At 33.1% G+C, this 13,037-nt stretch overlaps 1 protein-coding gene across 2 annotated transcripts in view; it reads right to left on the bottom strand.

The window, feature by feature from the left end:
* Window positions 1–13,037, bottom strand: part of LOC126738807 (polycomb group protein Psc-like) — a 274,309-nt gene that overhangs the window by 143,054 nt on the left and 118,218 nt on the right. For both annotated transcript variants that reach the window (XM_050444249.1, XM_050444248.1), the window contains one exon: window positions 11,367–11,564. In XM_050444249.1, the coding sequence (XP_050300206.1) occupies window positions 11,367–11,564 (198 nt within the window). The remainder of the gene's footprint in view (window positions 1–11,366; window positions 11,565–13,037) is intronic.

Raw genomic sequence — 13,037 nt, 5'->3', positions numbered from 1 at the left:
TTGAGGCGAATAACAATGTGTCTGTTTTGCGCCGTTCTCAGCAATTAGGCCAATGTCTCTGTGGCGCATTTTGAAGAAAGACTTAGGCCTACATCCATATAAGATGGTTCTAACTCAAGAATTGAAGCCTGCGGACCATGGTTTGCGAAGAACGTTTACCGACTGGGCCCTGTTGCAGCTGGAACAAAATGCCGATTTTGGGAAACAAATTATCTTTTCAGATGAAGCCCATTTTTGTCTTAGTGGCGTTGTCAATACGCAAAATTGCCGCTTCTGGTCAGAACAATCCCCAGAAATTAGTACAGATGCCATTACACCCGTTAAAAGTGACTGTGTGGTGTGGTTTGCATGTCGGTGGAATTATCGGTCCATACTTTTTTGAGGATGCAGGGGGACGTACTGTGACAGGTCCACAGTACACGCAGTACACCAAGGTCCTGTGATCTTACTCCCCTGGACTTTTTTCTTTGGGGATATGTGAAGTCGAAGGTGTATTCTAACAATCCTCAAACCATCAATGAGTTGAAAGTTAACATAACTAGGGTTATTCGCGAAATTCAGCCCAACTTGTTAGAAAAAGTGATTGAAAATTGGGTTAATCGTCTAAACGTCTGCCGCCGTAGCCGAGGTGGACATCTTAATATTATTTTGTTTAAAACATAATGTTACATAATAAACTACAACATGAAACATCAATCATAGAAATTAACCAATTCGTTTTTATTTTTTAGGAATTTAGACTTATATCATTCTTATTGGTAGACCCTATCTGTACCCTTCTTATAGCTTTCGAATCGTTCCCTACCTTTTTTTCTCGTTTTATTCATTCATTATATTTATCACATACGCCCATGGATGACCAGAAAAACGGTAATTTAGATTTTATTACTCTCAACCTATTTGGGTTTTCTGGTCTAGAAATTACAAGTATCGATAAATTTTTCATCGCAAGAAAGGTTTTAACAAACGCTTAATTTTTATTGATTTTATGCATCTAATGGCTGTTTGTCCTCCAATACCTAAAATATTGTCTATTTGCTGTACCTAAACAAAATATGCATCTGTCACTAAAGAGGATCCTTTTTCAAAATATTACTTTCACTTACATATTTCCATTTATTACCAGATGCTTCCATCAGATCTTCATTCTTATTAAATGGTAATATAAACTTATATAGATAATGCTTTTTCATTTTTAATTTTTTTCAGATGCACGATCTGTTCTTCAGCTTTTTGTATTATCTCCAATGTGATATTTGGCGTTAATTATGTTAAAAACTTCTTGAGTTTTCTCCAAATTCGATAGAAATTAAAATTTCTATTCTTTCAATTTCAATTAAATGTCCTATATTCAGCCACTTAAAGTAACAAACTAATATATTCACGTCATAAATATGAAATAAAAATTACAAGAGGTATGATGAAAGATATTTTTAAAAATCAATACTTAAACTGTTGTCATATTTTAGGGTCTCACTATATATTCATAACATTACGTCTTAATAGTTCCATCATTTACCAATCCATAAAACAGAACATTAATAAATCAGTTGTCATTTAAGGATCGATGCTATTTTCTCAAATGTTGGAAACAGGCCTTTGTGATGCCATTGCCAAAGGTAAATAATCCAACAGATTTTAATCAGTTTAGATCCATTAGTATTCTGCCTACATTTTCAAAAATTCTTGAAAGAATCTTAGACACTCAAATTCGAAATTTTTTAAATGCTAATGATATTTTGCCCCCTAAACAGTCTGGGTTTAGAAAGAACTTCAGTTGTGCTTCAGCATTGGCGGATGTTACTGATGACATGATTCTGCCCTTGTTCTATTGGACTATACGAAAGCCTTTGATTTTGTGAATCACGAAATTTTAAAGTCTATATTTCACTATATAGGGTTTTCTAATAAAGCTATTAATTTCATTAATTCTTATTTAAGCGGTAGGGTGCAGCGAGTCAAGATAGAGGAAAGTGTATCTGAACCTTTGGAAGTTGATAATGGCGTGCCTCAGGGTGGTATTTTAGGACCCTTATTTTTTATTATTTATACTTTTAGATTTTATTTTTATTTAAAAAACTGCCTTTTCCATTTTTATGCTGACGATGCTCAGTTGTATTACTCTTTTCTGCCAGAAGATGCTAAAAATGCGGAAGCAAAAATTAATCAATACTTACAAGCCATACTTCTTCAAAACTTTTTCTAAAATTAAATCCTTTTAAGTCGTCTGTAATGTTTATTGGTAATAAGCAAAAAATTAACCATATTTTAAACAGCAACACTATTAATATTAAGATGGGTGATGCTAATATTCCTGTTGTAGATAATTGCAAAAGTTTAGGCTTAATAGTGGATAGTGATTTGCGATTTCATCAACACGTTTCTAATGTTCTAAAAAAAGGGTATTTTGCTTTAAAATTAATTTACTTGCATATATCTAAGTGAAGATATTAAAAAAATGTTGTGTGACTCTTTAGTGCTGTCACAATGCAATTATTGTGATGTTGTTTACGGTTGGTGCCTAGACTATAATGACAGGTGCCGATTGCAAAAGCTTCAGAACTCATGTATTCGCCTAATTTTTGGCATACGCAGACGTAATCGCGTTTCCCATAGACTTTCCGAGCTGGGGTGGTTAAATATGCAAAATCGTAGGGTTGCTCATTTACTTACTTTTTTTTATAAAATTCTTACATACCGTAGTCCACCTTACCTATACCTTAAGAAGAAACGCAATTCATATTCCAAGACATAAGACTCAATTATTTAAAAGGTTCTTTTCCTATAATTTTTCATATCAGATGAACTCTTAATAAATAAATAAAATAATAAATTTTGTGTTGGGTTTGGTGTTTGTTCAGACTTTTCGCAGAGGAATGATGGTGCCTCTGATGTGTCAGCAGCTATCTGCGTAAAATATTGAAGGGTCAATATTGTTAGATTGGGTATGGTTGGAGACTGAAAATTTGTGTTTAGTGTGAGTAACTAATGTGCGTGTTTTTTATTTTTTTTTTGTGAGAGGTACTATGTTAATGTTCTAAATTTTTTGGGTAAGTGTGTATAATTAAACTTAGTGTGTTAAAAGCGTTTCTACATTTTCTTTTAGTTAGTTTTTTTTAAGTTTTGGCCACAATGTTAAAGAGCAGAATTTGCCTTGGCAGAATTCTGAATTTGTTGGCCTTTTATTTGCATAAAATAATAAATGTATATTTTTTTTATGTAGTTATGATGAGTTTGCAAATAAAAAATATTTATTATTATTATTATTATCTTGTCATATTCCAACTAAGACTCTAGAACTAAAAAATTTTCGTTAAATCATACGCGAATTTCAAGGACAAATCCTGACCACCCCCACCCTTAACCCTGGTGTCTCATTATGAATGGAAAGCGACAGACTAACGAGCAAAATAATATGCTTGTTAGTATTCATTATTTGAATAAGGGGGTTAAGCTATAGGTTCAGACTATAAAGGTCCCGGAGATTCTTATAATCCCATTGTTCCCGTCGTTGCCTGCAGGAGCGGTCCGGGGAAAAGTTCGCGTTTCCCTTTCGTCAACCTAATTAATCCTGTTGCGATTTACTGTTCAAAGTTTTGCAATTTAATTCTAATCTTTTTAGTTAGTATGCACTACGGGCGAGCGCTCAAATCTTTTTACCGATTATTTAGCATTGGAGGAGATTTATAAGGCAATAAAGTAGATGTTTTAAATCCTATTGCTAATGGAGCTAAAACTAAGCTGATTTTCTTTTTTATATAATTGACATTTTCTAAATCTTGTGAATCAGCGATTCACGAGATAAAACCATGCGAGAATCTTCGAATGCGAACAAAGTCGAGCGGCAAAATTCGCACACGAATTAAAAAGTGCATTTTTGAACAGCATTCGAAATTTCATTCGCATACGAACATGAAATGTAGTGGCAACGTAGCAAAGTCGAGTGCTATCGGAGGCCATGTCAAACGGGATGAAGACGATAAAGATTTTTTAACCTAACCTAAAATTTCATGTTAAAAACATCAGGAAATTTTGAGGTTTTTTTCATGGCGTTTCTTGGGTTTTTCGAATTGACTTTTTTTAAGATGGATTCAAAAAATAAAAAATATTGTGTTTTTTTGTCGAGTAAGCAAAAGAAAGAACTAATTAATTAATTTAATTAATTTTTAAATTTTAATTAATTAAACTAATTGTATTTATGGAAGAGCAAATTTAAGGAAGCATGAATTCGATCGTAATAAGCTTGCTTAATCTATATAATTTATTAAATTGAGCATCTGAATACATTTCTAATGTGTCAAGAAATGAAGAGTACATCCTATTCCTTCTATCTGCCCGAGTTTCAGTCTTTTCCAGTGCCTCGGCGACGTTTCTTTGCACAAGATTGTTTAATCTTGCCATTTGATTATTGTTATTTTTTTTTCAATAAACAACAAAAAAACACTACGAAAATACTTAACCAACTCACACAAATTAAAAAAAAAACAAAGCTAGTTTAAAATCAAAACAAGACAAGTGGCAGAATTAAATTGAAAATCGCACACGAACTTTGAAATTCGAATGGTATATACAGTAGGCTCGCGTTAATGTGAACTCAAAAAATTTCGACTTAGTTCGCATTACTGAAATGTTCACATTATGGAGTTTATATTAAAAATAGCTAAAATTAAAATAAAAGGGAACTACATTGTACTTTATTTATGTTTGTATTTATTTATAAATTCATTTATTACAGTTTTAAGCAAAAGTTTTATTTAAAAAAAGATGTAATTTTTGTTTGCAGTCTTTTTTACGACAGGTTTAAGGCTACAGCTTTTTCTTCTAAACCTTTTAGTGTAATAATGTCCTTTATGTCTACATAGTTTTGATTGGCCCATTGTGTGACAATTTTCAAGGCTGCAAGAGCCTCCAAATGCGTAACTTTTTTTTCTTCAAAAGTTAATATCTCGCAGTCACTATCTTCTGAATCATTGCTATCGACATTTTCCTTAACTGCGTCTGTATTCCATTCCTCAATGTCTTTGGGATTATAATCAATCTAGAAACAATCATATCTCAATGAAATTCTAAAACTATTACAGACTTTTTTGAAATTTTGAAATTACTGAAGGCTCTATTTTTTGCCAGGCCATATGTAATTGCATAATAGCATCTCTTAAAGTTATAACTTTTAGGGCCTCAGCTACTCCTTGACCCTTTGATACAATTGAACTTAATAGGCCTTTTCTGTAAAATAGTTTTAGGTTATTCGCAAAACATTTTGGTCTAATGGTTGAATTAATGGTGTAACATTTGGGGGCATGTAGACAACAAAAATGTGTCCATCAGAAGTTTTTAATTCTTCTGCCGGTCGATGCGAAGGGGCATTGTCTAACAGGAGAACGGCTTTTAAAGAAAGGTTTTTGCTTTGTAAAAATGATTTAACCTAAAATCCCAAAATTTCTGAAAATGTCCTGCATCATCCAGGCATTTTTAGTGCTTTTATAGATGACTGGATTATCAAATCCTTTAAAACATCTGGGTGATTTTGCTTTTCCTAGTACTAAAGGCGTTAGTTTGTGTGATCCTGTAGCATTTGTGCACCCCAAAAGAGTTATTATTTGTTTAGCTATTTTTAGACCAGGAGCCGTTTTTTCAAAAATTGCAACATAGGTTTTATCTGGCAATAACTTCCAATATAAACCCGTCTCATCTGCATCATAAATTTGATCTTCACTAAGATTAAGCTGCTTTATCTTCTTTCTTAAGCCTTGAATAAAGGGATTTACAAGGTGAGGCTGCGAGGACAACTTTTCACTTGCAATTTTAAGCAGCCTTTTACCATATCGCCATTTAAATTTTTGAAGCCATCCATCGCTTTCATGAAATTTATTGTTGAGTTTTAATTTTTTATGTAAATCTAGAACGTTTTCTTTAAGCATATCACCCGTAACTGACAAATTTCGTTCACGCTGTTTGGTAAACTATTTATACACCACAGTTTCCATCTTGGGGTTTTCTGCACTGGTTAATTTTATTAGGTCTTAAACTCTCTCCAACAACTTTTAGAATTTTTTTATCTTTATTTTTAATTGCACAAATAGTTGATTTTGCTATTTGATATTTCTTTGCTAGTGCAGTAACACTCATATAAACATCAACTAAATGACCAAACAACGTTTCAAATGCGTAAACTCAATATCCACTAACAAGCTTAGACAAGTCTACACAGGATTACTAAAGATTTCTTAAAATTCACATTATCGAAATATGGGTTTGTTCACACTATAGAATTAACATAGAAAAATATTGGTGTTCACATTAATGAGTTGTTCATAAAATCGTAAGTTCACGTTACCGCGAGTATACTGTATACCCATTCGAGACACCGCATGCGAAAAAGTTCGCACACGAAGAGGTCGAAAATACGAATATCGATTTTTCATGCAAAATCCTCTAATTTCATTTGCGAATCAAACTCGAATGGTTTCAAAAATACGACCCCAGAGGGTAGGTACAGCAATCTTAGAACAACAAAGAAGTTGCCCTAAGAGCCTTCTTAGACATTGAGGGAGGATTTGACAAAATGCGATCAACCATAGTTGCACGAGGTATACATCCTGTGAAAGGTGATCAACCATAGGAAGGTGATCGCGAGTCTCAACAGCACCGTGGTAAAAGCCAAGGTGTTCAGGGAAGGAGTACTCTTACCTCAGCTGTAGAACCTTCTATCAAACAGCCTGCTGTCACGACTGGAGAAATAACATATCTTTGCTGTAGGATACGCAGACGACATCGTTCTACTAGCACGAAGAGGCAACCAGGCTCATGTATTAGAAAAAATGCAAGGAGCTCTGATCGTTGTGGAGCACTGCGTCATGGGAGAAGAACTAAGGGTAAACCCGGCAAAAACCACGCACCCTAGTGGCCTCTACAAAAAGAAGAAAATTAGATACCTGAGACTCGAAGATTAGGTCAAAAATCTAGAGGTGAGCCTGGACAAAAAAAACTCAGGTACAAGAAGCGTTTAGTAAATAATACAAACAAGGCCACGAAAACTCCTTAGAACCTTGAAAGACTAGAATCAGTAAACAACAACTTTGTTTTAGTTCAACATGTGCTCAGGGACAAGGGGGGTGTTTTGTTTACAAACATATTTACTAAATTCTCTGTTGTCAAGTTTACACACATTTCCAAAAGAGGAAATTTTTCCGCATATCGTAAATATCGATACTTTCGTAACATCAGGGGGGAACCGTCTTCATAAGCGTAGAACAGGGGATTTTAGAAATAAGCTTAAATAAAAACTTGTGTGTGTGTGAAATACAAATATAACTGAAATAAGAATATTTTTTTTAAATTAACAATCAATAGACTATAAAGAAAGAAAACTGAAACTTTGTCCATGGTCTTACTAACAGGACTTATTTCATGTTTTATTGTTGTCTTGACAGGAAATCTATATACACCTATCTATAGTTATTATGTATTTTCAATAAAGACATTAGGTAGATTAGTTTCCGATATAGCAATATTGTCAGAAATAATTCATAAATGGTAATATTACTTATATTTAAAGCATACTCTACTCTTAAAAATTATTATTTAATTCACAATTGGACTGCAACAGACCATACCGCACTGCAAGAAACCAACCAGGTACCACCTAGCGGGAAAGTCATAGAGTAAGATCGTATTTTTTTCTAAAGACGTGCATAAGTCAATTTTTTGTTTTCTTCAATAACTAAGCGTCTACGAAATTTGTCTAAATACATCTTAAATAGATCAGGAGAATGGAATTTCTTTGTGATTCAATGCATTATTGGCGGTTTTCTGCATATTTGCATACACTATTTCCCGTAACACAGAATAGTTGTAATTGGAAAGAAGCAAATTTATGTGTAATAAACTAGCCAGAGGTCTAATACAAATTCCAGAGGAATATAGGAGAGGAATATAAGTTACCTTTTGAATAACTGTGGATAGCAAATACTTTGCGGATTCGATATTTAAGGAAAGGGAGAGGATTGATTGAATCATGAGGTCTTTGATAGGACTGGTCCACCTAGATGATCCATTTACATAAAGGTTAAAGAATTGAATCATATACTTATATAAAGACTGGTTGATGCTATTAACTCCACTGGTACGCAAAAGCTCTAGAATTGCTTATACAGTGCTATAAGAAAACGAAGTATACGACAACGATCGAAAAAAGACCTTTTTATTAAGAAGATTCTCAAAAATCTTTAAGGTGGAGCTGTTTGCTATTACCAGTTCCAAGCTGCACTTAACAAATTGAGTAAGAGAAAGTCAATCCAATTAAGCTAAGTTCTAGGATAGAGCGAAGTACCAGGTAGCGAGTTTGCTTGAGAAGACTTGAATCATCACATCACAGAGGCCAGCCAGTATCGACAAGCCAAGGAATTAAAGTGTTATTAAATCCAACGAAAGCTACTTAAGAGCTAACTCGAAACAATAGGAGACCTGGACTTCTTGCATGTCTCTGTAGCTTCAATAGGCACCTGTATCTCTTAGATGGTCAGCTGTTTCATAGGTAATATTACCTATCATCTTATAGGTGAGTATAAGGGTAGCTTAAAAATAGAAACTATCGTCATCCCTTCCGGCTCTATAAGGAACTAAAAAACCCAGACTGAGAAAGCTTGCTCTCCTTTATTAGTTTGACGGGTCGCCAAAGCATGGTTAGCGAGGACGGTCAGCAGTAACTACGTAAATAAGAAAATATAGACAAGGCTTAACAAGATACAATGGTAGCATAAAAAAGGCAAAAAGAGAAGGGTGGAGGAAACTATGCAAGGACCTAATTATAATAACAGCATAACGTCAGAATAATTCGCGTAAGTGCGTAACTCTTTTAGCAAAATTTTAAAACTGAATAATGTGGGATTAAAAGGAAATTTGTTTAAATGAGTGTTCGTACAAACTGTACAGGACGCTACTTATTATGAGATAGTTAATCATAAAAGGCATGTTCGTCATGAGTAATGTAAACTTTTTTTAGCTGCTGTAAATGTTCATATTTTTCCTTTTTTATGAGGAGTCTGGCTCTGTATAATGGTGGCAAGGCTGAGGTCGAGCCTATCGAGTCTTTGAAATTTGCAAGTAATTTGACTGAAAAAGTTTTCCATTCTTATGCCCTAGAGTACTTAATTGCTTTTAAGTCAACTACTTGAAGACCTCTTTTTCCAGGTCGTAAAGATGCAATAAAACTATTTAAATTTTTTCTTAGAACAAATCCAAACATCTTCGAGTCTCTTATAGATATGGAATTGATGTGGTCAACGAAGGTCAACTTACTATCCAAAAAGACCCCAGGTTCCTAAGAATAGTGACTCACTGAATTGCTGTACCATTGATGGAATAGGACCATGGGAACCCATTCACTTTGCGTGTAAATTTAATAAATGCGCACTTCTTTATGTAAAGAATCAGCCGATTTTTTCTACACCAAACACACAATCTATTAAGATCTTGTTGCAGGAGTTCCTGGTCTAATGGACTTATAATGGTGCTCCAAAACTTCAACTACTTCACTATTGTCAAAACAATAAGGAATATCATTTATAAAAAAAAATAAAGAGTGAGGCGAACAGTGACCGCCTTGAGGAACACCTGAATTGACGTATATGATATCAGACAAGAAACCAGCAATTTTAACATGCTGCACATGACCAAACAATAAACTAGAGAACCGCAACATCGAATGAAAATCCAGACCCACCAACCTTCTCAATAGGATACGAAAGTTAACCCCGATCGAACGCTTTGTAAAAGTCAGTATATATAGAGTCCACCTGTTATATGGTTATACTTGCCCTTTATATTTATAAATAAGTTAATACAAAAAGGGAATATATTCTAACAAGTGTAAAATATAGTGCACGATGTACCTCTTTGGTTCGAACATCTTAATTTAAGTTTTAAAGCATGTAAGCGCATGACATATTAGTTTAAACGGTTTACCTTTTCAGATTTAGTGATCTTAATTGATGTTTTAAAGTCTGGCTTTTAGATGGCGCCACATGACCCAGTAATAGACCTATTCCTTTAATAAAAACTATATGGGAATGCTTGATATCCATGATAGCCCATGTAGCGATCATTTTACTAAAGTGCTCTTTACAAAGTTCAAATTAAAGCCATTATCAATATTAGACATTGTTTTTACTGTGCATACAGATATTGTTATACAGATATACGCAGAAATTCAATAAACATCAACATTTTTATAGAGATCAAATTAATAAATAATATATTAAACACTACACATGCACTACAATTTATTGAAACAAAACTAAATATTACTGCTTATTGAAACAATACACAAATATACAGTGTGACCCAAATTGGGTGTACATGTTTGGGTATTTTGGAAACTATAAGAGATAGAAAATTGGTTAAATGGGGAAAGTTGTAAAGCATTGAGTTACCAATTTAGTGCCGCTTTTAGAACGATTTTTCTTTTCCGATTTTGAAATAGTTTCCAAAAAATCCAACTTTTTGATTTTTTCCAAATATTTCAAAATCAGAAAAAAAAATCGTTCTAAAAGCGGCACTAAACTAGTAACTAAATGCCCTACAACTTTCCCCATTTAACCAATTTTCTATCCCCTATAGTTTCCAAGATACCCATACATGGACACACTGTATAGAACAATTTAAATTATCACCTTTTTTTTCTTGTTCCGATATATTCAGAAACACCTGCTGCTCTGAACGTGTTCAATAAACAAAACAAATTAAAACCATAATTTTTATGAACGAATGCCGCAGAAAGCACAGAAGATCAAAATTGAATGATAAAGGCCCTAAATAATGTTAAGTCTTTATCATTAAACCAAGCAACTGTCCAAAATGACTCCACCAAATTACAAGCAATTTGTTAAAAAAAATAATTTTCATAATTAATATGCATCTCTAATATATGATTAACACCGACCTGAAATGGTTGATGATGAAAAAATGTAGTACGGAGCGGTTTTAACACGAGGCAATTTATTTACAGGGACAATGGTTATCTAGCCGCAACCATCACGCCAGCTGGATCTGATATATTTCGATATTTAGGGCTTATCTGCCCTTTAATCTTTATTATTCGGTCTGTCTCTACCGCGCGCTGTCAGTTCTCGTTGTTGAGCACAAACCTGTGTTTTGAATACAATTTAATTGATTGGTAAATATTTGTGGTGTTTAATCCTGATGTTTGAATTATTATGTTTAGCGATGGTTATTTACGATTACAACTCCGACAACTAGTTTTTTGATAAGATTACGACGAGTAAATGCATGCTTTGTTAAACGCAAATTTAATTAAATAAATCACTTAGCAGAGGTGCAGATCATAATAATTATGGTAAACTTACCAGATATATTCCAAAGACAAGCTTATCATTTCTTGTGGGTTAAATATGGTTCTTTCGGTATCTTCGCCTCGTTCTTCCGGAGATACGCGCGCGGCGATTTGAGGATAGTCCTTGTAAAAAGACCGTCTCCTCAACATCTCCCTGAGGAAGAGCTCCGGCACCAACTTGTAAACGATATCTTGTAACGTTTTGTCTGTCCTAAAATACACAAAAAAATATTGATTTAATACAGTGATCTATATAATAGTTAATAGCAAGTTTGTACATAAGGTGTGCTATAGGGTTAATATTAATATGTAATATACCAAACGGTTAAGGATATACAATCTAACAATACTACTCTCAACAACAAATTCAAGTCAAACAAAAACGGAGTTTTGCTATAACTTTATAAAAGATGGTTGGCAAGCAACAAAAAATTAAATCAAATTGTGAAACCATACTTGGTTATTTAAGAAATCTTTTCTCATTCGAACGACTTGCTATTTTTTATTGAAACATGCCTTAATCATTGTAAAAAGAAATGTTAATAAAATTGCATAAAAGTCACTTAGAAAAAATACTAAATGTCGCTCTCGTACCCTATTTTATTGGCCAAATATGTCACAAGATATTGATAATTTCATATATCAAATTGTAGATCTTACACTATATATTCTAAACCGACTCCAAAAGGACCACTAATTAATCATAAAATACCAGATAGAGCTTGGAGAAAGATAACAATAAATATTTTTAAATTAAATGGACAATTTTATATTTGTTTTGTTGATTATTTTTCAGATTTTTTTGAAGTGAAATACCTGGAAACTAACATTACTGTCAATTCAATAATTTCGTATCTAAGACATATCTGTTTACCTAGTTATGCTCAGATGTGTTTCGTAAATTTTCAGAGGAATGGGGATTTGATTGTACTTATACCAGCCCCTATTTCCCACAATCTCATAGACAGGTAGGAAGACAGATAGGTACAATTAAAAATATATTTGATAAATGTTTTTATGATAAAAAGTTGTACTCTCAAGCACAATTGCTGCTTTGTAGACATTAAAACGTATTTTACCAGTCATGGAAAAACCAACCAACCAATCTAAAGCCAAAAGTAATACATTTCATTTTGACCGAAAAATACATAAATCATTTGCTATAAAAAAAATCTTTATTTTTTTCTACATTCCCGGAAAATTAATAAATAAATAAATAAATAAAAATCCGAGAAGTTACCAGATTCGACTGTATGCTTCTGGGAAAATGTGATACGGAGATAGATCAACAATGAAATATAAATGAAAACCTGTAGTTTACTTTAAGGAGTAAATAAAAACTATTAATTCTAAAAGTAGTTAGGTAGAACATTTCTTGGGCATGAGAAAAAATGAGGCATGATGCTGTACTATAACTGTAAAATTCTAAAATTGCAATAATAAAATTTCTCTAGTATTTCTTAGTTTTCTTAAATTTAATAATTGTGAGTAAGAAACACTTACTAAGGATAAGAATAAGGCTGTTATGATATGCATAATATTACTTGTGTTTGACCTTGTATATAAGTTTAATATCATAGTAAATATCTCACCTGTGGTATATAGCAGTAATAAAGCAGTATATATATAGTACTTTTACAAATTTCAAGGTATTTGATTTCGAGCCTACATTTTCAAAACTAAA

Source organism: Anthonomus grandis, chromosome 7, assembly GCF_022605725.1.
Source record: "Anthonomus grandis grandis chromosome 7, icAntGran1.3, whole genome shotgun sequence".
Classification (NCBI taxonomy): domain Eukaryota; kingdom Metazoa; phylum Arthropoda; class Insecta; order Coleoptera; family Curculionidae; genus Anthonomus; species Anthonomus grandis.
Note: the sequence above shows the minus strand (reverse complement) of the source record. Positions and strands in the feature narration are given on the sequence as shown.